The 27,268-nt window shown below is 46.3% G+C and overlaps 1 protein-coding gene across 2 annotated transcripts in view; it reads left to right on the top strand.

The window, feature by feature from the left end:
• Positions 1 to 2,583: 2,583 nt before the first annotated feature.
• LOC147660922 (cingulin-like protein 1) overlaps positions 2,584 to 27,268 on the top strand; it is a 192,837-nt gene continuing 168,152 nt past the window's right edge. For both annotated transcript variants that reach the window (XM_086951423.1, XM_086951424.1), the window contains exons 1-2: positions 2,584 to 3,940; positions 5,802 to 5,906. In XM_086951423.1, coding sequence (XP_086807549.1) covers positions 3,758 to 3,940; positions 5,802 to 5,906 — 288 coding nt within the window. In that variant the 5' untranslated portion in view covers positions 2,584 to 3,757. The remainder of the gene's footprint in view (positions 3,941 to 5,801; positions 5,907 to 27,268) is intronic.

Here is a 27,268-nt window from a genome sequence, read left to right as displayed (position 1 = left end):
ATCCGCTGCTGCCGCACCGAAAATCGCTCCTTCTCCCTCCTCACCACCATGTTCTGAAACAACCTTCCCTTTTTCCTCCGCACATCACCGTCGCTTACAAAATTCAAGAAGGGACTCAAGACCTGGCTCTAGGACTAATACCCACAACCCAGTGCCTGTATCCCCTAGGGGTGATAATTCATGCTTTAGAAGTACTATGCGATTGATTGACTGACATCTGAATTTGACAGAAAGAGAAAGGGTAGTTGAAAAGAAAGCGAACTGATAATGGAACAATTAAGTCTGAAAACCAGAGACCTTACGAAGAAGATTGAGTCAGGAAGTTGAGGGAACTAGAGTCAAATGAGTTGTTGACTCCAGAATAGTGTGACCAAGGGAATCCGGAGTTGTTTCCTAATTGCCAGGAATATAGTTATTTTTTTCAGGGTGTCTGAAAGAGAAGCAATTTTTGATCCATATTCAGGTGGGAAGTTAAATCCAGGGGACGTGTCCTTGTACCCTTTTCCTTAAATTGTCCTCATTGTTGGAGATGTCTGGAACCTGCTCGAGGACCATGGTATTTTTACAAAAGATTTTATTGCAAATTTCAAAACATTAAATGTAAACACAACTTCACTGACATGCTAGTGGGAACCTGAATAAAGAGTGTTAAGTCTCTTTCAGAGTTACTCTCCTGTTAATCCTCATACTTATTGAAGACTTGACCTTCAGAAAACATTTTAGGGTGTTTCCGACGCTTATGGTGTAATTGTCTTACTGCTATTCCTGAAATGCATTCAACTTTCCTTTTCAGTTCTCTGCACCCCTACCTGAGGCGTATTTTTTAGCTTGCATATCTGTTTTTTTATCCATCAATAATTCTCCTACACTTTGTCTGTGTTGCATCTTGGAGTATCATACACCTCCATGAAGGCCATGCCTTTTTCTTTCACATTGTTGAATTAGTTGTTAAAACCCTTGAGTTCCATCATGTTTTTTGAGCTTGTGGATTTAGTACCTAAGATCTATTTTGAATCTGCGAGCAAACTTCCTTCAGACTACACAATTGTATTTCGATCGCAGCAGAATCACTCAGACTGTCAAAATGTCATAATCTGACAGTAGTAAAAGTAGGATGAATACTTGAAGGACTTATGATAGTGTGAGATAATCTCAGCTGAAACAAAGAAAGAAAATTCATAAAAAAGTAACATCGGGTATATAATGCCCTGGAAAGACTTTGAACTTGGACATTTTATACTAATACGGATAGAGAAGATAATTGCGGTCATAAGAGATGCTGGAGTGTGGCACTTTTTTAACCCAAGCTCGGTGATATCGCACGACATGAGTGATGTAAAGGTGTGGTTATATATCCAAGAGAATGATGTCTCCATGCTTGATGAAGCATATTTTTGGGAATCCGCTAATATATTGCATTCTGATAGCTATTTTCCAGATAAATGTCCACCTGTGATCCAGTGTGGATCAGAGCATGTAGAGAAAACATTGTATTTACTCAGTATGGTTCCTTATTGCAGTAATACTCTGATTGTGTTTCGGCCGTGCTTACATGCTATGAACACTTATTCTGGCTGTGGCATTCATTTTTTTCTGTGCTCCTAATCATATCTGCTATTATTATTCTCCATAATAACTTTATAGGTTTCACAAGTACACCTTAAATGTACTTTTTGCTTTCTGTGTTCCATTCTTCAGAATCCCCAGATAAGCTGACTTTGCTTGTCCAACACATACTTGCTAAATAAACTGTATCAATGTGCTAAATGAGAAGTGTTCATTTGGAGAAGGTCTGCAGACTTAAAATGTCTGTTTCTGTTTTTGGAACAAATGTAAAAATCTACTTAAATCTAGTTTAGCAGTGGCCTACTTGTGAACGAATGGAATTGACTGGTCTTGCCATGGGCGTTGTGCCAATGATTCCTCACTTTATAATTTCCTGACTCTTAAAATATGGTTTGCATCAACCAGATCTCATAAAGAGAACTGAGCTTTTTCCCAAGATCACAAAGTATGTAAAGTGGTCTTAAATGGCCATGGCCTCATTAGTGCTCTCACATCATTCTTATAAGATGGCACTGACTTGATTGTCATCTGTTTGGAAAACCGAATCGACCCTTGCAAAAATGTTCAATCGAACATGCAGAAAGTGATGGGAGAAATACTTGCTTCAAAATAGTCATACCACCAGCAGTCACTCAGGGTAGCACCAACTACACGTTTTATTTGCCCACCATTAGTAGTACAGACCCACGAATGGACATACCCTTGGTCATTACGAGAAGCACACCAGACAAATAAAATGTGATGGAAGGATAGCTTCCCAATAGTCTAAACACTGGCATTTACTCAGTGTGACATTGCAATAGTTATTTGCTCACCATGCCACTGCATATTAGAACCAGCCATTTGCATGCCAGCCATGGCTCTGCTCCATTTGCAACAGTCCAGCCAAGACATGCACTCTTTGAACTGGAGCACAAGCAACCCAGGACCTGTGCCAGCCTATTTGGGCTTCTTCAGTTGGGTGCATCTTGGTTACAGGGGCACAGTGAGCACGGTGTCTATGTCTAGACATACCCTGGCCACTTAGGGCATTACATGTAAATAGTTTAGCTACTGGTGGGCGCTCAAAGCTTTTTTGTCCATCATGCCACCTCCAATTAGACCTAGCCCTATGACAATCAGTCTTACTCCTGCTCTAAAAGCAACAGTCCAGTCTGAACTGTCAAGTCAGGTCCTCTCGGAACCGGCAGTAGCCGGAGAAGAGGCTTGAAAAGGCCGTGGGCCATGGTTGGGTCACAGCAGCCCATCCTGCTCTGAAAACTGATCCCTATTGATGCAGCCACCAGAAAAATGCCTGGGTGGAAAAATGCCAGTCCGCCTCTAAAGGTAACCTATAGGTTATAAGTTTGTATCCTTGTAAGGGCCACCTCAACCTTCCATCCTTCAAATGTTGGTCAATTGGCGAGAAATAAATGACACAATAGTGACACCTCTTATTTACAGCACAGAAAGTGTGGTAACATAGTATAGCAAAACACGTTATTGTGACTATTAATACGGCCTGCAATTCTTTCTCCCGTTTTTGCCCTTCAGCATTCACATACGCTATGTAGGCTTGAAATACAAGAAACTGGAGCTGCATTGATTATGTTACTTCCGCACTCCGGGAATTATTTTTTACGCTACAAATTCTGAGCTCTCTAGTTTTTAACCTTGTAAATATTTAGTATTTGCACACATTTTTTAATAGTTTCATTTTAGATGGGAGCTTTTGCGATATTATTACAAGGTTTCCAATAACTTCCAATATTTCTGCATACTACAGATCTTCTCTAGAAGTACAAAGTATCGGTTTGTTTCCACATCCCTTCTTATTGGAGTACTGCATGTAACATGCAGCTCTAAGAAGCAAGTAGGGGGAGGCGGGAGAACGAGTGGTTTAAACAACAAAAATATGGCGTGATGGTGAATAATGGGTACGGTAATGGGGGACATGTGAAGAGTGTGGGCTGCACAGGATTGTGTAACGTTTACGCTAGTTTTGTTTGCTCTACAGATAACTGCCAGGTAGTCACAATATTCTGCATGAACCCATCAACATTTTAACATGAAGCTTTATGGCTAAAAATTACAAACAAGATATGTTTAAGCAGCAGTTATTTTACCCTGAAATTATAGAAGTCTGTAGAACAAAACTTACTTGTTGTGACTTACTTCTCTTCAACAGAACAGCAGCGCCCTGGCCAGTACGATGAGTCTAGCTGGGCAGATGAGAGCCAGTGCAGAGAACCAAGCAAAGGGACTGGCAGAGAAGAATGAACAGCTGAAGAGGCGCATTGAAGAGCTAGAAGCCAAAATAGTGGAGCTCAATCAACAGATCGAGGAGATGGCTGAAGAAGAAGAAAAATTAAAAGAAAAATTAAAAAGATCCGAGGTATGGCGTAGCTCAGTGGTTGCACTATTAGCAAAACAAGAAGTTGTTACCGAAATAGGTATTGGACATATTTCCTATTTTCTCCATAGTATTCCCAAAGCAGAAATATGCATATAGTTTTAGTTTTTTTGCTGCTGCAAAACAGATGGGCACTTATGTATTTAGGTATTTTCTAGATCACTCATTGTCTTGTCATAACTTTGTAGCACACTTGTACAGATAGAAGCATATGGTATGCAACACACAGCTGCCAGTGGGTAGTTTAAGTCGAGGGTAGATAGATACTCTGTTTGCTGTCCCAAAAGACCTTACATCTGGAGTACCACCACCGAATTGCCTCCGCTTCAGCGGGGTCGCAGGTGGCAAGAGGCAGAATGGGCTCCAATCACGTGTCATCTCACATGGAACTCAGCACTCATGTATGCTTTTCATTCGATACTACACCTGCCCGGAGTTCTCAAGAAGATTAGAAATGACCGGGCCCAAGTCATCCTGGTGACTCTGGATTGGGCATGAAGAGTTTGGTATCCAGAACTCCTAAGATTGAGTATCTGTCCTCCATACAAGCTGTTTTTACAGGGCTCTGCACTAGAGCCTTCACAATCTCTACCTTCATGCTTGTAGTTTGTGCAGCAACAGTTGAACCTCTTCGACCTTTCTCCAGAGGTACTGAATGTCATCTTGGCAGCCAAGCAACCCTTGATGAAAACTGTATATGCCTGTCGTTGGAAAAAATTTGTGGTTTGGTGTGGCGCACGCCAGAGTGACCCACCCACCCCCAGGCCACATTATCTTAAGTTCTCTTGTTTGTTTTATCTCTTGCCCATCAAGATTTTGCTTTGAGCACCGTTAAAGGTTATCGTACTGCCCTTTTGGCCTACTTACAGTTGCTAGCTCAGCCCTCCTTGTTTAGGTCACCTGTTGTGATGAAGTTTTCCTCCTCCTCCTTTTGCGCTAATGGGAACTTAACCTGGTCCTTTCTTGCTTTATGTGCCCTCCTTTAAAACTGGTTACTCAGCTGTCCCGTGCTGCTACTCAGTATCAAGAGTGAGTACCTTATTGCCATCACCTCGGGACTGCGTGTCGGGAAGCTTCAGACACCTTGTGTTAACTCGCCAAATATTGCCTTCTTCCCTCACAAACTGGTTCTGCAGACGTGGGCGTCTATTCTGCCTATAGTTGTGACTCTATTCCACGTTGGTCAAACTGGAACCCTGCTGATGTTCCAAGGTCTGCCTCACCCCTCTAAGGAGGAGGAGAGGCTCCTTCGTTTGAACTCCAAGTGAACGCATTTTAAAATCTTAGTCAAAACGATAGGGTTTTCTTATAGCACTTTGTATTAAACCATTATATATTGCACAGATGTACTGTGGGTCATATTTTGTTTTTAAACTCCTGGAGTTTGTGCCTTCAACTTATTTCATAGAACATTCTGAAACGCCTGCTACGACTGAATGCTGGCATATTTCTTTGTATTTTCATCCTTCATACTCTTAGAGCTGAAATTCAGATTAGTGATAGTTGTCACCAGTAGGGAGTCTTGAAACACCAGCTGGCACCAGTGCTTAGCGTGGAACTCCAGAGATGTTCTACTGTCGGTGGTATTTTAAGACATTAACTTGCGTGCGAGAAACAGCAACTATTATCTATAAATTATATATGATTGTACCAATTATTATTTCTCATGCGGGTTTTATTTCATTTTCAAATGGTGTTTAAAACGTTTTTACTAAATAATTTCTAGAAAAGATAAACTCCTATTTTAAATTCTGTAATTAGAGCATCAAATGATTGCATGTGTTTGCTTCTACTGTGAAAAATATACCAGTGTATTTGTAAATGTATTCACATTTTATGGCAGAGAGAAAAATTGCAGCTCGAAAATGCTTTGGAACATGCTGGTGACCAAGAGAAGGAAGTGGCACAAACTTCCCGATTATTACAAAGTCAACTGGAAGATGCACAGGTAAAAAATACAGTTGTAGAGTTTTTGGCGCATATTGCATGCTTGAACATTTTGTAGTATACACACTCTATGTAGCTTTATTAGTTTTTCCTTTGAATTCTAACATCCGAAATAACTTTTCTTGATTTTAAATTCTGGAATCCTAGCAAGCCAAAACCATGTTATGTCAGGCTATGTATACCCACACATCTCCCAAAAACAACTTCTGGTTTATGTGTTTTATGCATTTGATGCTGCTAGAGAAATTCAGGAAAAGTTGGCAACATCCTAAATACTGTTCACACCTACGAAGAAAATCTTGGTAACCGTTCTTTGTTTCACAATGCTCTCATTTAGGGAAATATTTGTAGGACAGCACAAGCTGCTATGCAGCTGCTTTTAGGTGCTAATGTTATGTTAGTATGCCAAGTGTTGAATGCACAGACACACATTTTATGTATTTTGCATGCATCCAAAAAAAACCCTGACAGTTGATAACCATGAGCAGGGCTTACTCTAATAAATTGCTCATTTGCACAATAAGTGAGATAAGTGCCCAGGAATTTGCAAAACTAGACCTGCTGCCGTGAATTGACAGGATACGGTGCTGCTAGTAATAGGTCAAAACCTCATCCCCACCCCCTTTTCAGAGAGGGCCTTCATCCACAGTGACAGATGTAGCTCCAAATCTCCTGCTACCCTGGCAAGCTCCATAAAGCTGTACCTGCTCACCCCATTCCACCTAAATGCCTACCTACGTCTCACTCAGGGTACACCAGCCTGCAGTTCATGCACTTTGTCGCTCTCTCTTCACCCACTCCATCAAACCTCAATATCTTTGACCCTTTACCACAAAAACATTGACTTCTGAAGAATGTCTTACGCAGTACACCAACTAAGCCCTTTCCCATATGATCTATCCTGACTACAGCATCAGACGCCTACGCAGTGACACATTATAGGGCACCAACAGGGGTAACTGTCATCCAAAAAAGCTCCAGTGCAATTCCATCACCCCTCAACTGGTTTGCGACTCCATCAGCTTCCTCCAGCAATAGGTCCCATTCTTTCCTCACAAGTTCTTCTTTTGCTCTAATGTCAACTCTCTAAATAGCTGAACACTGACTCCTGATGCAATCCTCATGACCGGGGTCAATCAGCGAACTTTGTCCACCTACAGAGAGCTTCCCGATATTTCCAAAGTCATTTCTTCTGTTTCCTATTCCTGTATCCAAGACCAAGGACACTCTCACGAGTGATGTAAACCATCCTGCTTGATTCCCAACCCACGACTAGTACCAGACCTCCTTCTGTGAACATCCCACTTATACCACAATATTCCAAAATGCTCCCCTTTTCTTTCAGACCAAGGGAAGCTCTTCGCCTAGGAATTAGAGTTCTCCCTATGTAGTATTCTCCCACATCTATCTGCCTTTAGAAATACTTGAATAATATGCTCATCCTGGCAGCCAATGCAATTCTTGCTCTCATTTCTGAATCCTCCAAGCAGAATAGCCCTCCTCTTCCCAGTTTGTTTCTGCCAATCCTTTTGGATTACATGAACCTTATGCCACCCGAAAATGCTTGGTGCAAGATCTCCATTGACACAGACAAGATCTCCCTCTAATTTAATCATTTCAATCTGGAGTTCATGCCAAAGCTGGTCTAGGGAATTAACTTTGTCTTGGATTAACTCCTCGCAATAGGCAATTGAAACTCCCATGCAATGTGGTTTCTTTTAAACCGCTTGTAGGAATTCAAGACTGTCTCACATCACTTTCATCATTACCCTGAATATGGTCTGGCGGCACTGTTAGAGCATGCCATGGGATAGCTTTACTACTTTCTGAGCAGCTGCTCACACTAGACTAAACTCTAACTGTTCAATTCCCCCCGCCCCCATTTTATATACAATCTCAGTCCTTTGCTCTCAGCTACTTACATTTCTAAATGCTTTTCATGTTATGTTATTCGTTTGTGCTTTAATACCCTAGCGTATCTTGGCACTGCCTTGAGCAAAAAAAAACAGATGAAAATATGCAGAGCTGAGCTAAAGCATAAAAAGTATGTTTTCAAGGCCTTTCTAAACTGCAGGAAATTTTCAGAACATCTTAGGTTAAGCGTAAGAGTTGTACAATTTGCAGGTACCCAGGTCAAAACATTTGCCGCCACACAAAGATTTCCTAAATTTGGGGACCATCCTGTTCTTTAAAGTTAGTCAACGAAGAGCTCTAGGAGGAATATGCCAGCGAAATGTTTCAATAGAGAGTGGGAGGGATGAAAGGAAGGGTTTTCTTAATGATCTTTTAAAGAAAAACCAAGGCGGCGATTTGATTTACCGGATAAGCAAAAGTGAGTTTTCTATCAAAAATAACACCAATGTTTTTAACCTTCTTGACTGGTGTGGGTAGGAGTCCAAGCTCTTGTGGCCACCAGTCAGAAGTCCAAAGGCGGGTGTTATTGCCAAAGCAAAGAATCTCGTTTTTTCCGAAATTGAGTCGAAGGTAGTTCTCAATCATCCATTTGTTTATGCTTATCATACAGGACTTGAATTGTAACGCAGTGTGCGAAGGGTTGCCAGATATAGAGACTATAATTTGTGTGTCATCTGCATGATACAACAGAAAAAAATGAAGGATTTTATAAGTTTAGCTAGAGGACTGATGTACAAATTGAATAAAGTAGGACTGAGAGAAGCCCCCTGTGACACCCCACGAGGAAGAATGATAGCATTTGAGGTAACTTGAGCTAAAATAACTGGTTGTTCCCTCTGAGAAAGAAAAGAAGCAAGGAGTGCAAGGGCTAAATCCCTAATGCCCGACTCAAGTAGGCGAGCAATGACAATGTTGTGATAGACAGTGTTGAATGCCGCTGAGAGATCTAATAAAATAAGGACAACATTGTCAATAATAGTTCTTAGTTTTTCAGTTGCCGCTAATAGGGCTGTTTCAGTGCTATGTTGATTACAGAAACCGAATTGAGAGGAATCTAGCAAGTTGTTCTCATTCATAAAAGTGGATAGTTGTAAGTTCAAAGCTTTATCAATGATTTTTGCTGGTAGAAGAAGCCGGGTTATGGGATGATAGTTGTTGGGGTCTAAAGATGAGGCCGTACTTTTTTTTTTATTCAAGGAAGATTAGAGGCTTTTTTCCAAACATTAGGAAAAATCCCGGTCTGGATAATTTCATTCAAGATAGGTGTCTGCTGTGTAGTAGTAATCTCTGCAACTTGGTGAAGGATTTTAGGAGGGCAAAGATCATCTGGAGAACCTGATTTGGAACTGGATAATAGATTAAAAATTTGATCCAAGCGGAGGGGGGAGAAGTTGGAAAGAGGCCGTTGGCTTTCAGTTAGGATATCTTGATGGGGGTTATTTGTATGGTGCAAGGTGCTGGCAGAAAAAGCTGAGAAGACATTTAATACTTTTGATTGAAAAGTGGAGGCCAGTAAATCACAAAAGAATTGGCTCACAAGTGCATTATGACTGGGATTAGGATTAGACCGAGCGTTTGCCATTTTAAATAATTCTTTTGACCAATTTCTTGCTGTTTCAAGTTTGAGTAGTAGGAAGATTGATCCTAAAAAACATTGTTTTGTAGTTTAGAAGGGCTTTTTTATAGACAACTTTGTCTTCTTCATTGTAATGAAGTCTCCATGAATATTCCAATTTGCGTCATTTTTTTTGTGTGTTTTAAGTTTCTGACTGTACCAAGATTCAGATGGTGTTTTCCTACAGTTGAAGAGGGGAATGGCAGGAACTAAGTGACTGGTGGCATCAGTTAGCCTTCGACACCGTCCCACATGACGGTCTCCTTTTAAGACTCTGGGAGATCGTGTTTCGTGGGACGGTGTTGGATTGGTTTAAATCCTTTCTATCGGGCCGTCGACAGGTGATCTGGGCACCACCGTTCTCCGCCGAAATGCCGCCGCTAGAGGTGGGGGTTCCTCAAGGGTCTATTCTGAGCCCCACCCTTTTTAATATCTATATTGCACCTCTGGCGGCGGTAGCGGAGGCTTTTGGTGCCCAGATCATATCCTACGCTGATGACACCCAGCTCCTGTTATGTTATGTTATGTTAATGGGTGACTTATATAGCGCACGGCTACTCCAAGGAGTGTCCCGGCGCTTTCTGACCCATTACTGAAAAAAGAGAAGGATAACAGACATAACAGTATTATTGATTAAAAAGCCACGTTTTCAGGGCCTTTCTAAAGGCAAACAAATTGGGGATGTGGCGGAGATCAACGGGAAGGGAGTTCCATAGTTTGGGGGCAAGATGTTTAAAGGAACGTCCACCAATTCTGGCTTTCTTAATGGGAGGCACCATTGCCAAGCCGAGATTTTCGGACCGGAGAGATCTGGTGGGCTTGTAAAAGGAAAGCCGTTTCCGAATGTAGAAGGCCCCTACCAGATGGAGTGCCTTATGGGCCAGTGTAAGAGCTTTGAATGTGATTCGCTTTTTAATCGGAAGCCAGTGCAGGGAGGCGAGCAACTCAGATGCTCTGGCATGCTGTTCACTTGCAGGAAGGGAGAGGCTTTCGATGGCGCCAGAATCAAAGACTGCCTCAGTTCGGTCTTTGCTTGGTTTCAACGGCACAGCCTAAAATGCAACTCAGACAAGTCTGAGTTGCTCTTCTTTGGGTGTGCACCTGATCCGTGCTGGAAATCGTGGTGGCCCCAGGACATGTTCCCTCCGGGGAAAGTGTTGACGCAAGCCAACAACCTTGGTGTGTTATGCGATGACGACCTCTCTTTTAGATCCCAGATTATTGGGCTGTCGGGGAAATGCTATGGCATCTTGAAGATGCTTAGAAAATTTCTCCCGCTGTTATCCCTACAATACAAAAAAATTATTGTTCAGGCGTTGATCGGATCGCGACTCGATTACGCCAATGCCCTGTATCTGGGATTGCCTAAATACTTGCTTGCCAGGCTACAAATAGTGCAGAACTCGGCGGCAAGAGCCATCTTCGGCCTTCCACGTAGAGCAAGAGCCTCTGATTTGCTCAAAAGGTTGCACTGGCTGCCCATTTCGAAAAGAATCGTCTTTAAGATTCTTACTCTGGCGTTCAAGGCCCTTCATTTTGTGGGCCCGAACTATATCAGGAAGCGCATGGTTTTCTATGCGCCGAGGAGGACGCTGCGGTCGGCCACATTGGCCACGGTCACTGTCCCGCCTATTAGACGTGCCCGGATGGGAGGACGGTCCTTCCGTTATCTGGCGGCCCGACATTGGAATGAGCTCCCTGTTTCCCTTCGGAAAGCCAACAGTCTCCTTTCCTTTAGAAGGGAGCTGAAGACCTGGCTCTTTACTGCTTGACCTCTCGGACCACTGTAAGCAGCTGTGTGGTGTTTTTCGGTTTCAGGTCTCTTTGCCAAAGCGCCGGGACACCCTATGGGGTAGCCGTGCGCTATAGAAGAGATGGCACGTAACATAACATTAGCCAAGTTGGTGGCCATAATATTTGGATCTTTAGAAAAAGATGGAATAGAAGCTAGCAGAATGTTACTAAAACTAGCGAAATCTAGTTTGGGTCAAGGTCTTTTCATTGTAGTAAAAAGAGAAGAAACCAATGTTTATTGGCATATCCAAGAGTGATGTCAAATAGCAAGGCAAAATGACCGGACCAAGATAATGATAGTCTTGTGAAAGGAGAGGGGTGAATAATTGGTAAAAATTCCTCAACCGTATGCCCCACTGCATGAGAGGAGAGGTTGACAATCTCCGTGAGGCCATAGCTTAAAAGAAGTCTTTAAGAAGATTTGAATCATCATCTGAGGGGCTCTCCAAATGATAATTGAAATCACCCAAAAAACCAAAGTTACTGGCATCAGATCTAGTTTCAAGGTAAGAAACGATGTGCTAAATGAAATGAGCTCTAGTAGCTGGCAGACGATAAAGAAGAATCCCATTAAAAGTATTGTTCACATTCAGATGTAATGTAAAAGCAAGGGCTTCGCACTCCTTGTTCTGGGGGTAGCGGCGTGCAAAGGTCAGCACAGATATTTTTGTGGATAATGGCAATACTGCCTCCTTTACGGATTGGACAGTCATGCCTGATGATAGAAAAATCAGGTGAGATAGCCGTAACGAGATCTGTGCCCAATGATGGATTAGTCCAGGTGTCTGTTATGAAAGCTAGATCAATTTGCTGATCCTTAATAAACTCTTTTGGGTCCAGATCGTTTTTTACTAGTGATCTCGAGTTGATAAGCGTACATTTAACCAGGGCCAGACTGAGAACCAAAACCTGGCCTGGCAAACTGCTCAGACGGCCTCCCTATGGGGGAGTAGGGGTGCAGCAGAGCTGTTTGTAATGGCCAATTTGGTTACAGGGGGCTGATATTGCCGGCCCCTGGTAACAAAATCGGCCCCACCGTAACAACCCACCGGGGAAATGCCCAAGACCCGCAATGGTCAGTCCGGCCCTGCATTTAACTGACCAAGGTGGAACTGGTCTGTGCGGCTGACGTTTTTGCAGGGATTTTATTTTAGTATTGCTAAGGGAACGATTACAAGATGGACATATCTTAGTTGCACTAGAGTCTGAAGGTTAGGGCAAGAAGGAGACTTACCATATCTTTAGAATAATAATAATAAATAATACAGAATTTTGTATAGCGCGAACAGCTACCTCACGAGGAGGTGTCCCGGCGCTGAGAGAACAAGTGTATCAGACCATGGAGGCTGGAGAGAGTAGCATTTAGCGAGACTGGGTAAACAGCCAGGTTTTCAGCAGGTGTTTAAAACAGGCTTCAGATGGGGCCTGTTGGAGGGTGATGGGTAGTGAGTTCCATAGATTGGCCACATTGGCCGAGAAGGTACGTCCGCCCAGCCGGGCTCTTTTTACTCTAGGGGCTGTCAGACGCACTTGGTTGTTGGATCTGAGCGAACGAGATTGGGAATACCTTGGAGGTCGAACTTTCAGGTAATTTGGGCAGTTTCCATATAAGGATCTGAAGGCCAGAGTAAGTGCTTTGAATTTTATTCTACTAGCAACTGGTAACCAGTGAAGGGAGAGGAGGTATGGAGAGACTGAGTGCTTGAATGGAATCCTCATTAAAAGTCTCGCAGCCGCATTTTGAACCAGTTGTAGTTGCTGTATAAGGTACTTTGGTAGGCCCAAATACAGACCGTTGGCGTAATCCAGCCTGGATGTGACTGTGGCGTGGACTACGGTTTTTCGGCAGCTGACTGGTAGAAGTCGAAGAATCTTACGTAGATTCCTCAACTTGCTCATACAGCAGCCAGAAACTTGCTGTATGTGTGAAACAAAGGACAACTTATCATCCCACCGCACACCTAGATTTCTAGCTGAATGGCTAGGCGAGGGAGCTAGACCCATCTCTGCCGGCCACCATAAATCAGATGGTGGGGGGGGGGGGGTCTCTGCCAAAGAAGATCACCTCAGTTTTACTAGTGTTGTTTTAATTTATTGGTGTTCATCCAGCAGGCTACGTCTTGTAGGCACCCCTTGAAATTTGAGAAGGATGCCTCTGACACTTCTGAGTATGGGAACACCAATTGGGTATCATCGGCGTATGAGATTGCCTTGATCCCCCAATTGGCGATCAGCGTAAAGAGTGGGGCCAGGTAAACATTAAATAAAAGTGGGCTCAAAGCCGAGCCCTGTGGAACGCCACAGTTCAGCGCTTTAGGTGTAGAAAAGACGTCCCTTAATGCCACCTTCTGAGTTCTTTGAGTCAGATAGGACTGTAACCACTCCAGTGCCTGACCCTGGATGCCTATCTCCGCTAGTCGAGACAGTAGTATAGCGTGGTCGACCGTGTCAAAGGCGGCCGACAGATCCAGGAGCACCAGCATCGCTGAGTCTCCCGAGTCCATCGACCACCTTACTGACTCTGCCACCTCAATTAAAGCTGTTTCGGTGCTAAATCCAGGTCGGAAGCCTGATTGCGTCTCATGTAGAGTTTTGTTGTATTCAATTAATTGATTTAATTGCCGCTGGATAACTTTTTCAAGCATTTTGCCTGGTGCAGCAAGGAGGGAGATTGGACGGAGATTATTGAGATCCTTAGGGTCCCCATTAGATTTTTTCTTTAGGGGGAGAAGAGTGGCATGTTTCCAAATATCCGGGAACACCCCCGATGAGATGGACAAATTCCAAATGCGTTGAATAGCGGGGGCCACAAAATCAGCTATGCGGCTCCAGAGTTTAGGAGGGCAGGGGTCGTCTGGCGAGCCCGATTTGCAACGACTTAGTTCCTGCTCGACCGTATTTAGGTCTATTGAATCAAATTGTGTCAGGGTAGCATAGTTCGGTGTTAAGCCCACTAAATCGGATTTAACCGTGGTCTTCACTGGCCCAAAAGACTCATATACTTTCTTGATTTTAGAGCAGATCCTTTCTAGAATTGGTCTAAGGGTCCGAGGGACATAGGGACATGGGGTAGAATGAGCAGGGAGGTTAGTGCTGGTTGTGTTCCGGCCGCAGACGGCAGACAGGCTTGCCTTTGGTGCACCTGCTGCCCAGACGTGCTGTGTCCTTTATTATGAGCTGCTGCAGCAATTAAAGGCGTGTCAGGGGGAGCGTCAATACGGCGCTCGAGTCCCAAATTCCTAAAAAAGTTGTAAGGGTAACTAAAATTTCCAACCGGGGTCCAGCCGCTCCATGTTGTTTACAGCATGCTCCCCTGCTGGTAGGCAACCACTGGAAACGAAAATCGAATAAAAATAAAAGGGGAAGGGTTAAAACATAACCAGAATAAAACACTCACAAAGTGAGAGACTGATCTTTCCAAAATCGCGCTACTAAGCACTGGGAGCCAGGCAACTCCCGAATAAAAGGAAAATAGCCGCTGTGTCCAGTGCAAGCAGTGTTACCTTTTGCCACGGCATGCGCGCAACACCCATTGGGCTCACGGGTCTTCCCCCCCCCACCCCCCCTCCCTCTCCCCAGCCCAGGCTGACACGTCTTCGCGGGCTGGCGAGCATCTAATTGCAGCCGCACCCGAGTACTTATCAGGTCTTTAAAAGACCATTAATTGTAAATGAGGCTTTTGTTGTGTGTTCACCTGTTCTTACAGCCACTCTGTGGTTGGACGAATTAGACCCCCCTGAAATATTTTTCACCCCCGCCCCCCCCCCCCGAAATTTGGTTGTAGTTGCCCGCCTGTGCCAACGCCTGTGCGAAGGCCATGTAATTTTTCAGAAACATAGGCATCTCCTTCCACTCATCCATCCGCTGACACTCATTACCTCCTAAAGGTCACTTGAATCTCAAAAGCTCCTAGGCAGCATTCATTCACACAAGCCCAGATGTTCATCTCGCCCACCATCAAAGGCACTCTCTCATTCATGCCTTTAACCAAGAATCCGGAATCCATCTTGACAACTTTGTGTCTCAACAACACTTTTACAGATTTAATCACAAATTCTTACTCTGACTTAAATTCCATTGGCAGAATGCACATCATAATTTGGCAGGTAGTATCATCCCGGAATTCATCAGGGCTCCTAAGTTTTTTAGGCAAAGGCCAATACTAAAGCATTTGCGGAATATGGATATGGAATTATTGCCTAGTAATTTCTACACACACTTGGTAAATATTATTTTGCCTCTTAGCACTCAACTGAATCCCGGGTTGATAGAAAAGAATTGCAGTACTGCTTTGCCCATGCGTACTTTAGCTTCCCACAGTAACAATTTGTTTATGTTCTTCTGGGCTGCCCATTAAAGAGATTCTCTATGAGTTCACCAATTGAAGAGCAGGCTTGTATGGTGTCCAAGGTAATTTCTGTTAAATACGTGGATGGTGAAATGATAGATACTGACGGAATCTGGTGGAAGTGTTGCAATGCTAGTAGAGAAAGTTGGTGTGATGGGATGTCAGTTACATTGACTAGGTACTGAATATTTTTATGCTCCTGAAAATCTTTCCAGAATTAAGAAACCGAGGAAGAGGATGAGGTCTTGAATGAGTGTGAAATGGATGTATGATCATACATCGCACACCGTGACATTGCGGTCTTTAACCCCGCGGAGAATACATCGCAATGTCCAACACTTCGCTATCTTTTATATTGCACGTATTTACAATGGCAATGTATTGAATGCTATTGGCAAGCATGAAACATCGCAGGCGCTAAAATCGCACGTCATGACAACTCGTGCTTTGCTTCTGGCAGAGGTGAGGGGTCAGAGTTCAGGCGCGAGGACCTGGCCTAATGGCAGACAGGTCTGCAGGAACGCTCAACATCCAGTGATTGTGGGAATATCACTCGATCTCCCCGTGCCTAAAAAAACAAGCATTTGCAATGCAATAGGTCTCGCATTAGGAAAGTTTGAGGTATTGGTATTGTAAATGGCAAATATTTTATTTATGTTTGGTTTTGAAAATAGCTACATTAATAGCTTTGTGATTTACAATGCCAATAGTTTTAACTTTCGCAAATGTGACACCTTTATGATTTTTTCATGCAATATGTGTTGTAGTTACGTGACTTAGATGTATTGATATTACAAATAACAAAGTTACCTTCTTCCACAAAGTCCAGTTGTTCAGGGGTGTCGCCGTGCACTGCCCTGCCTTCATGTTCAGAGTCCTATTCAAAGCTTTCTTCTTCATGCACGGGTTCCACAGAGGACATTGTAAAATGCAAGAACTGCTAGTGAAATGGAGGAGAGGCCAGGGGCCCTACATCGTAGTGCCTAATCGGAAGCCGCCCCCCTCGGGGAGAGCACCGGCACCCCGGGACCTCGCGTACCCCGCGGACGCTGCTGTGCCTGGAAGCAGTTATACCATACCAAGATGCAACCAGGATTAAAAGCACTTTTCTCCTCTCGAGATAAGTGACAGATGACAGCTAAGCATGATTCCATTTAAGCGATCCCATCTCTCTAATTTTTAAAGAGTTCACAGCATATTTTGAAAAGCATATCTGCACAACTACAACTGCATGCACAGAGTACACATACAAAAATTACAAAAGGTGAAAAATGCGTAAAAGCTGGGGCAGGAGGTTTGCCGTGCTATGCATTTAAAAACGGAAGTAGTTACTAATTCTGAATTATTTTTTTTTTTTAAATAGACACCACACAGTCGGTACTGTTCAACCCGAGTGTTGTTAAAATGCTGGTCTTGTTTTGAGCAGACATAACCCGCGTTTTTCCCGGGGCAGGTTTGTATCGCTGCTGCTGCCCACGTGTGCCTGCTTCCGCCTGTCTGTTCCCATCACTTGTTCTTTACAAAGACTGCTGAGATATGCCTGTTGGCCATGTTTGTCACGAGCTCATGTGAAACAGGAACTATACGTACCTTGTCGGTGTTCTCTTTCTGGTATAAGAAAGAAAAGAAGCTGCGCTTTCACGTGGCCATATCGGCGCTACATGCGCCCTGTTCGCCGTTTGAATTCCTAAGGCACGCACCCGTGCCAAACAATTTCCTTTGACTTGAAATTGTAAATTGCACTACCAGGCTGTATGGAATGTGCCAAACTCACAAACAGCCGCTTTACACATCAGCCCCGGAGCCCTTTAAGCATGCCGAAGCCATAGAAAGGTGAAACCCCGCAAAATTCACACGTCTACAAGTTACAGGGGTTAGGAGCCGTCAAGGCGTGCATGGCAGCGTGGATGTGCCAGGCACTGCACAGATGTAGGTTAACCCCAAGGGTAGCGCCTGAAATACCCTCAGACAGCAGAGCACGCCCAGGAAGGCCGGCGGAAGTAGGAAAGCAAGCACGAGTTAAATGTCAGGCACCCGTGGCCCAGACAGGGCAACCAAAAACACTGCAGCACTGCACGCAAATCCCACCAACAAATGGGGCTTTGGAGCCAGAATTAAAACCAACAATCTGTGTCTTGCAACATTAATGTATAATTGTTGCATTCGCCGTTTGCAGAGGCTTTGAGCAACTAGGGTTTCAAATAACGGAGCAAAGCAGAGCAAATGTGTAACAAATCATCAATTTTGCACATTAAATACAAGTTGTGCTATCCAAAGAGCACGTTTTTTTTAAGTTTTCGTCACAAACCTTCCACAAATCTTTTCCATGTATCACCCCTCCTCCGCTACACACTCTCTCTTCACATTTCTGCTTAAAGGTACAAGACAGGAGCTTAGCGCCTCCTTACCCAGATAGCGTCGCATGTCTAGGAGGAGCTGCGGCGGGCCACCGTTGAGCTGGAAGAAAAGCGAGCCCAGGCAGAAGAGCAGTAGGGTTCCCATGCAGAAGCCATAATCCCGGAGCGAGAACTGCAGGCACGCCGCGGAGAGCCAGCCCTTTCTGGCTTCCCCGTGCTGCTGGTGCCGCTGCTGCTGGTGGTGGTGCGGGGCATGTTCCTTGTGGTTGCTGCTGCTGCCTCCGCCGCTTTTACTGCTCGAGTTGCTGCTCTTCATTATATCTCGTCCTGGCACAGACCGGCAGGAAGAGGGCATCGATCCGCCTGCAAAAGCACAGAGCCCCCGTCCTGCTCATTAGAATAGTTGGGCAAGCTGGTTCTTAGGAGACTTTCGTGCCCATGGTCCGCGCGCCAGGGCTCTCGGCTCGCCCCTGCAGCCTCTCACCCACAGGCTGGGCGGAAGTCAGGCAGCCCTCCTCGAGACAGAGGCGGGGCCTGACCAGAAGCAGGAAGTTGAGCGCGACCGGAGCTTCCCAGGAGGCAGGCTGCAGTGGCTGGCTCAAGGCTCCGGGGCAGAGAGAGGAGAGCCCTGCGTGCAGCCGGCGTCCGCCCGGGAAGCCAAGGAGTGGGAGTGCCAGTGTCCCTGTGCCTGTTGACACCGGAGGGAGCAGCCCCGGAGCGGGACCTGACTGGGCACGTTGTCTCCCCGGAAGAGTCCTGCGGAGTAGAAGTCCCGGTGAGTGGGGCTCCTTGCTTGCGTTTCTGGGGACAGGAGGTACTCGGAGCTTGTTGAGGGCTGCGGGGGCCATGGTATTTGGAGTCCCCAGTGTGGGACTCCAACGATGGTGCCGGCATCGCTCCAGAGCCCATGAGGCTCCCCAGGGGCACTGGCTCGACAGCGAAACTGACGACGCACACACAGCAAGTAGCTAGGAGCGCGCTCCCGCGGTGAAATCCGACAATGTACAGGTGCGCGTCTGGCTGCTGTCCACATTCCCAAATACGGGTAACATTAGGTCTGAAGCAGACACCATCAATGCTCACGCATTGAGGGTAGGTCTGCTCGACCTAAAAATACTGCTGTAAGAAAATAACCACATTTTCTGCCCCGTGAAAGTCTGGATAGTTACAGGGACTTCCACAGGAAACCTCCCCCAGAACTCCCCACATGACAGCACTTCTTTAACACTGTCAGTGGACTTCTCACCTGTGGAATTAGTGGGTTATGGACGATTGCTGTTGTATATCGGCCACTGTTACATCTGGATAGTTGCACATCCGACAGATGATGGAACTGGAGAACGGGGTGATAGCGTCCTTTGCCCAAGATCACACATTTCGGACACATTCAGAAACCCCTCATTTAAACCCAGAGCTCCTGGTCACGGAGTCTGCAGTTGCCACGAGGACACACCTCTGAGGGCTGCTCTCCCGATATTATAATATAGTTATCACTGTTCACACTTCTTAATACAGGTCTCCATTTATTCACAACCTTCGATTAAGAAGCGCTTTGAAGTGGAATGTTAATTGGCATAGAGTTGTTTTTTTTTAATGAAAAACTTCAAAATGAAAAATAAGAGTTGTTATGGAATATTATTAACATGAAAAGCATGGGTTACAGAGACAAAAATGCAGTTTTAGGAACAAAGGTCTTCTTGCGTGGATACTTTCACTTGGCGAACACCTGTTTGTGGTTGCTCTATTCCAAACCCGCACACGCCCTTCCTCAGGCACATTGTTGTGTATATTACCACAGTTGTGACTGTGCCGGTGGGTCGTCGGGTTTCTATAGGCGACCCCTATGTACCCTGGAGTGTTTGCACGTCACATGTGTGAATCCGAGGGGGTTCCTGTCTGCTCCACCTTTCCTGGAGTGCCTGGTGGCTCTGTGTGAAGACACATTGTACCAGTCTAGTGTATACGTTTTGCACGCATAAGCCCTCTTTTATCTGCTCGGAATAGGTTGTGTCCTGTTTGCTGGAATTGCTGGCTGTGCTGTTCCTGTGTGTGCGCACCACTGTGCATATGTTTATGCACCTGTGTGGGTGTGTCACGGCCCCTGTCTGACTGTATAGATACATGTCTTGTCTGTGTGCACACTTCCTGCTGGGTGTGTGGTGCTTGGATTTGATACCAAATGCTCACTTACTGATATCCGATCTCAGGGAAATCCACATGGCTCTATATTCATTATTATTTATTTATTACAAAGGTATCACCACTGCAGGGTGTTTCATGGGCAAGTGAACTGCCTTCATTGGCACGAGCGTGCGTGCAGCGCAGTCTTCAGTGTGTAAATTGCCCCAGACCCATGACCTCTGTTCCTTGACCCCAGAGGGCTCCAGTTTGGGACTGGTGAACTTTTTGTCCGGCGTGAACCCCCTAGTGCAGAGTTCTGTTGCCGTGGTTTCTTGGTGCATCGGGTACTAAGTGTGGCGGTGAACGGGGGAGTGTAATCGTGTATACTGGAAGAAGCTGCAGTCTTAGATTTTACCCCAGTGTATGAAGGGAGGATGTTTGGAGCATTTAAACCAATTGTGACTAGGGTATGGCAATATGTGGTTTATGGGTATGGGAATATGTGGTAAGTGTATTTCAAATCCACCCACCCATCCATCCATCCACCCATCCACCCACCCACCCACCCATCCACTTATCCACCCATCCACCCACCCATCCATCCACCCACCCACCCATCCATCCACCCACCCACCCATCCATCATGCATCCATCCATCCATCAATCAATCAATCAATCACGTCATTTGTATAGCGCACTACTCACCCGGAAGGGTCTCAAGGCGCTGGGGGAGGGAAAAGTTACTGCTCGAACAGCCAGGTCTTGAGCTGCTTCCTGAAGGCGAGATGGTCTTGGGTTCCCCGAAGGTGGGTGGGGAGGGAGTTCCACGTCTTGGCTGCCAGGTAGGAGAAGGATCTTCCTCCGGCGGTGGCTCTGCGGATGTGTGGTGCGGTGGCGAGTGCGTGGCCGGTCGATCGTAGCTGGCGGGTGGGCGTGTAGAAGGTCATGCGGTCGTTGAGGTACTTGGGGACCAGGTCGTGGAGAGCCTTGTGTGCGTGGGTGAGGAGTCTGAACGTGATTCTCTTGCTGACAGGGAGCCAGTGCAGGTCTCTCAGGTGTCCGGTGATGTGGCTGTGTCGGGGGATGTCGAGGATGAATCGGGCGGAGGCGTTCTGGATGCGTTGGAGTCTTTTTTGAAGTTTCGCTGTGGTTCCGGCGTAGAGGGTGTTCCCGTAGTCCAGTCGGCTGGTGACGAGTGCCTGGGTGACGGTCTTCCTGGTTTCCTTGGGGATCCATCTGAAGATCTTACGGAGCATGCGCAGGGTGTTGTAGCACGAGGATGAGACCACGTTGACTTGTCTGGTCATTGACAGGGAGGAGTCCAAGATGAAGCCCAGGTTGCGTGCGTGGTCCGTCTGTATGGGAGCGGTGCCCAGGGCCGGGGGCCACCAGGAGTCGTCCCAGGCGGAGGATGATGATTCCAGGATGAGGACTTCCGTCTTGTCCGAGTTCAGTTTAAGGCGGCTGTTCCTCATCCAGTCAGCGACGTTTTTCATCCCTTCGTGTAGGTTGGCTCTGGCGGTGGTGGGGTCGCTGGTGAGGGAGAGGATGAGCTGGGTGTCGTTGGCGTAGGAGATGATGTTGAGGTTGTGCTGGCGTGCGATGGCTGCGAGGGGGCTCATGTAGACGTTGAAGAGGGTTGGGCTGAGTGAAGATCCTTGTGGTACGCCGCAGATGACTTCGGTGGCCTCGGATCTGAACGGAGGGAGGCGGACTCTCTGGGTTCTTCCGGTGAGGAACAAGATGATCCATTCCAGCGCTTTTTCTCGAATTCCGATGTTGCTGAGGCGCTTCACTAGAGTTCGGTGGCAGACGGTGTCGAATGCCGCAGAGAGGTCCAGGAGGATGAGGGCCGCTGTCTCCCCGTTGTCGATCAGGGTTCTGATGTCGTCGTTGGCTGCGATCAGGGCGGTCTCGGTGCTGTGGTTGGCCCGAAACCCGCACTGCGAGGGGTCGAGGGATCCGTTCGTCTCGAGGAAGGCGGCCAGCTGTTTGTTGACGGTCTTCTCGATGACTTTGGCCAGAAAAGGAAGGAGCGAGATGGGACGGTAGTTCTTGAGGTCGGTGGGGTCCACCGTTAGTTTCTTCAGGAGGGCGGTCAGCTCGGCGTGCTTCCAGCTCTCCGGGAAGGTGGCTGTGTGGAAGGAGGAGTTGATGGTGTCTCGGAGATGGGGTGCGATGGTGGCGTCGGCTTTGTTGAAGACGTGGTGTGGGCACGGGTCGGTTGGTGATCCGGAGTGGATGGAGTTCATCGTGCGGGTGTTGTCTTCGGTGCTGATCGGGGTCCAGTTGCAGAGGGTGGTGGTGCCGGGCGTTGGTTCGGAGGTAGGGTGCGTGGTCTGTGCGTCGAAGCTGTTGTGTATGTCGGCGATCTTGCGGTGGAAGAACGAGGCGAGTGAGTTGCAGAGGTCTTGCGAGGGAGTGATGTCGTTGTTTCCGGCGCTGGGGTTGGAGAACTCTTTGACGATGCTGAAGAGTTCCTTGCTGTCGTGGGTGTTGTTGTCCAGTCGTTCTTTGAGTGCCGTCTTCTTGGTGGCACGGATCAGCTGATAATGTTTGCGGATGGCGTGCTTGAGGGCGGTCCTGTTGTCTGTGGTGTGATCGAGCCGCCAGGCTTTCTCGAGGGTGCGGCAGTTCTTCTTGGATTCCTTGAGTTCGTCGGTGAGCCAGGGGGTTTTCTTGCTGCCGTGTCTGCTGGGAGGGTTCTTTAGTGGTGCGAGGTCATCGGCGCAGGCGGTCAGCCGCTTGGTGAGGTTGCTGGCTGCTTCGTTGGGGTCCGTTGTGCTGGTGGGAGTGTTCTGGCTGAGGGAGGCGGTGAGCTGCTCGGCAGTGATCTTGCTCCAGCATCGGCGGGGGACCTGTTGCGGGTGGTGGTGGGTCGTGGTTTTTTTGAAGCTGAAGTGGACGCAGCTGTGGTCGGTCCAGTGGAGTCCGGTGGCGTGGCTGAAGGAGATGTGCTTGCTGGATGTGAAGACTGGGTCGAGCGTGTGGCCGGAGTAGTGGGTGGGGGTGTTCACTAGTTGCTTGAGTCCGAGGTTGGCGAGGTTGTCCAGCAGGGCGGTGGTGTTTTTGTCATTGTTGTTCTCCAGGTGAAAGTTGAGGTCTCCTAGGAGGATGTAGTTGGCAGAGGGAAGGGCGTGTGGGCTGATGAAGTCTGCGATGTCTTCGCTGAATTGTGTGCGTGGTCCCGGTGGTCTGTAGATGAGGGTGCCGCGGAGGGTGGTCTTGGGGTCAGTGTATATCTGGAAGTGCAGGTGTTCAGCGGCGGTGAAGGTATCGTCGGAGTTAGTTGAGATGCGGATGGTGTTCTTGTGTACGATGGCGATGCCTCCTCCCGTCTGGTTGACGCGGTCCTTCCGGGTGATCTTGTATCCGTCCGGGATGGCTATGGCGATGTTGGGCGCTGAGGAGGCGTTCATCCAGGTTTCGGTGAGGAAGGCGACGTCCGGTGCTGTCGTGTCGAGCAGGTCCCAGAGTTCCACGGCGTGCCTGTGGATGGAGCGGGTGTTGAGCAGGATGCACTTCAGGTGGTTGCTGCTGGTGCAGGGCTTGGCGCCGGCCGTGCAGGTCCGGTAGCTGGAGAAACGGCAGGCTTGGCAGGCGAAGGGTCCATGGGTGCGTCTCGGGGTGGCTCGGTAGCAGGCAGGGTTCCGGCCAGTGTTGAGTGCGTTGAGTGTTGCGACGTCGTAGGTCCGTCGGGTCGTCTTGCTTCGGCGGGGGCCAGGGGTCCTGGCTCTGGGCGTGGTCCAGGCGTGGATGGGCGCAGACGGGCTTACCTTTGGCGCACCTTCGGCGCTCAATCGGTGCTCCCGCTGCGCGCGTCCGCTGCGTGGTCGCTCAGGGGGCGTCATAAGTAAGGAGCCGGGAGGGAGGAGCAGCTGGGTGGCGGGAGCGGGGCGGTGAATGGAGTCGCAGGGGGGCGGGGCCGCAGGGAGGCAGCGGCGGGAAATCCAAGGGTCTGCGGGCAGCGGGGATCCCAGAAGCTGCGGGCGGCGCTCAAGGGAAACTGCAGGCAGGAGGCGGCAGTCAGGCAGGAGCGGCAGCAGAGGGTGGAGCGACCAAGCCCTGAGGAGAGCTGAGCGGTCACCATCCATCCATCCATCATGCAACCACCACCCACCCATCCCACAGCCACGCTTCTCGGTGATCACAGCTTCCCCTCACCTGTGCAGATTATTTTTTCCTGCGTTATCATTGCTAGCGATTACATGTCATTGCGGTGTTGTAGCATGCGTCCCGAAAGCATGCGTTGTAAAGCCGGCCGCGATGTAAAAGTTGTGTTGCGATTGCACCGTGAAGCAATGCATTCATTGTAACCGGTGTTTCCCGTGTGAAATATGGTAGACAATGTTCTAAACCAGAGAAGGAAAATTACTTTGAGAGTGTTCTTGGTAGTGTAGCCACAACATATGTGTTCCTTGAGGAATGTAATAAGCACATAAGGGATTGCATTATGCTGTTTTGCAAGAGTGGGAATGTTAGAAATAATGAAAGGATGATTGGAAGGAATCGGAATAATGTATTGGATATAGCTAAGAGGATTGAACGTACCATGAGGTGTATGGAAGAGCATTAAATCTAGCATTGGTTCAAGTGACCATATTTGTTTTTCATTGTGCAAGTCCACTTCACTTTATGAAAAATATAGATTGCCTAGGATATTGAGGGAAATGCTAAATATAGTAACAGAAAGAACATTGAGGTGGGTTGCAGGAGTACTGAGAAAGTTAGTGCGTGAATAAGGTCATAGTGTTATGTTGTAGGTGAGTTTGTGGGTGACACTATGTAGATAAGAGGAAATGAGACATTATATACATGGTTATAAGTCATGTTGTAGAACACCTACAGGCTCCAAAGGGTTATTGAGCATTGATAGCGAAGAGGTTCCTCTATTAATACATTTGGAGTTGACATTCACAGTGATATTAAAGAAATATTTAGTAAGGTGTGTGGTTGAAATAGTGTGAAGCAAGAGAAGTTGGGTAGTAATTCAGGTAGTTCTGGTCATGAGCCTATTCGGTCATTAGTAAGGTTTTGAGCTAGAATGCATCAAAACTTGTGAGACTAAGTGTATGGTGTGAGTAGCCTGGTAAGTTTTTTCTTAGTATGCATTTACCTAAGAGATCTGTGCATGGTGATTCGTCCAAATAGCAACGCATATTTCATTTAAGAGAAACAGAATGATGTCTTGGGGGAAGGTAAAAATGGTTGTACAGGTGAAACACTAAATTTGAAGATGCTTCCTGTGTGTTCATAGCTTTATTCAGCAGCTAGTGTAGAGTAATGATAGGCTGGTGGAGTATGAGATCTGGAGCGATCCTGTACGTTTGAGAGAAATTGGGACAGAAGATTTAGACAGGCTTTTTGAGAAAGCTCTATTCGAACCAACTACAGAGTGGTTTTCCATAAATGGCCGTCTGAGAATACATTGTACACGACCTTCACAATTTGAACGGGTTTCATTTGCCTCCTGTGAATAACCTGGTCTCTGTCATGGGTAATGCAGACTTTGTTAGAACATTGGACTAGGAATTGGTGTATTACCAGGCCAGATCGCATCCTTCCTTTAATATATAATCTGTATTTATAACATCTGAAGGTTTAGGACAATTGAAAAATGTGCCATCCATCCCGGTGGCGATTCACAGTAATTTTGTCTTTTGAAGAATGGCAGATCGCAGATGTTGTAGGAACAAATCTGAAGATGGATGTGAAAGAGAAGGTTGCATCTTGATATCCTGCATGCTGTTTTGGATAAAAAGATGTTTGAGGGGTTACACTCCTGGAGATCGAATACCCAGTTGTGTCAAGTGTGGATGAAGAGGAGCAAAAAAGTGAAGTTTGCACGAGTGAGATGAGGAAGGACCAGAAAGTTATCAGGGTGTGAAACCAGCTAAAGTACAATTTCAGAATGTCTGTGAAAGTAACCTCAGTCTGGTGTTGAGGTTTATGTTCCTTTAGGGTAGCTTCCAAGGAGAAGTGCCTGTGTCTTTTTGAAAGCTGTTACAGTTAGTAACAGTTTGATGGGGTGAGAAGTTGGCCTAATGGCTAGGGCGGTCAACCTCGAATCTGGGGAACTGGGTTTGAGTTTCGACAAAGACGCAGAACATCCTGTGATTATGGGCAAATCACTTAATCTCACCGTGCCTTACAAAAAATAAATAATGAATGTGTCTGCATGGAATGCAACTGGTGGTATGTGAAGCGCTCTGATACCCGGTTCGAGTCACGTTTGTGCTATATAAAACTCTGTGTAAAAAAAAAAAAAAAAAAAAGTGTTTCTTGTGTCTGAATGCAGGGTGTGAATTCCTAATCATGTTGCCAAGCATGCTATTATCTAGGGTGATATTGGGGTGAAATGAAAGGGAACAACTTAGTCGGGTGAGTGAGAAAGTAATGAGAAAATATGAAATAGATCTTGCAATTTAAAAGACTGTCATGCTCCATATGCAATTTTGAGACTAATATTTACTCCATATCTTGGGTCTTATGTACTATTTAATTTTGTTGTTTATGTTAATTTCATGAAACTAAGGATGCGCAGTGGGTTTTGGTGATATGTTGGAGGAAAAGAAGGTGGAGTGTTTGGTACATATGGAAAGTTGAGTGTCCTGGGATACTAGGTGAGAATGTTGGTGTCTTGCTTCATGAAGAAGAGCCCTCTCTGTTCTTGAGGGAATCTTGATTTGTGCTCATTCAAAGGAAAAAATGGCTATATGGAGAGTGAACCATTTATTTCAACCGGTGTAGGCATTTCTTTCCTACTAATCCGTGTTCTTCAACACACAGCTTGCTGCCATTCCCAGGTCTCTAGAATTGCATGGTTATTTTACATCCTTGCAGATAAACCTAGAAATTACTTTTGTAGGTAGCGTGTCAGCTTGAAAACATTTCATGGAAGATTTTCAGAATTCAAACATTAAGTTTCATTTTTCAGGAGTGAAAAGTCTTTAGTAGAGCAGTTGTCCTAAGGAAAACTGTTGTTGCTATTTTCTTGTTATTATCTTGTTCTAAACCCAGTGTTTTCAGGGGTACTAGTATTGTACTATGCTTTTCAGAACTCTATTTGTGCAGGTCAAAGACGTAATGTATTTTTTCTGTATTTTGATCCAATGCACATGGTAGTTGTCATTTGCTTGAAACTCATATTTCTTTGAGCTTGAATTCAAAACATGCCTTGTGTTGCACTATTGTATGTAAGTGCATGCTTACAT

This window comes from Lissotriton vulgaris, unplaced genomic scaffold, assembly GCF_964263255.1.
Source record: "Lissotriton vulgaris unplaced genomic scaffold, aLisVul1.2 SCAFFOLD_371, whole genome shotgun sequence".
Taxonomy (NCBI): Eukaryota; Metazoa; Chordata; class Amphibia; order Caudata; family Salamandridae; genus Lissotriton; species Lissotriton vulgaris.
Note: the sequence above shows the minus strand (reverse complement) of the source record. Positions and strands in the feature narration are given on the sequence as shown.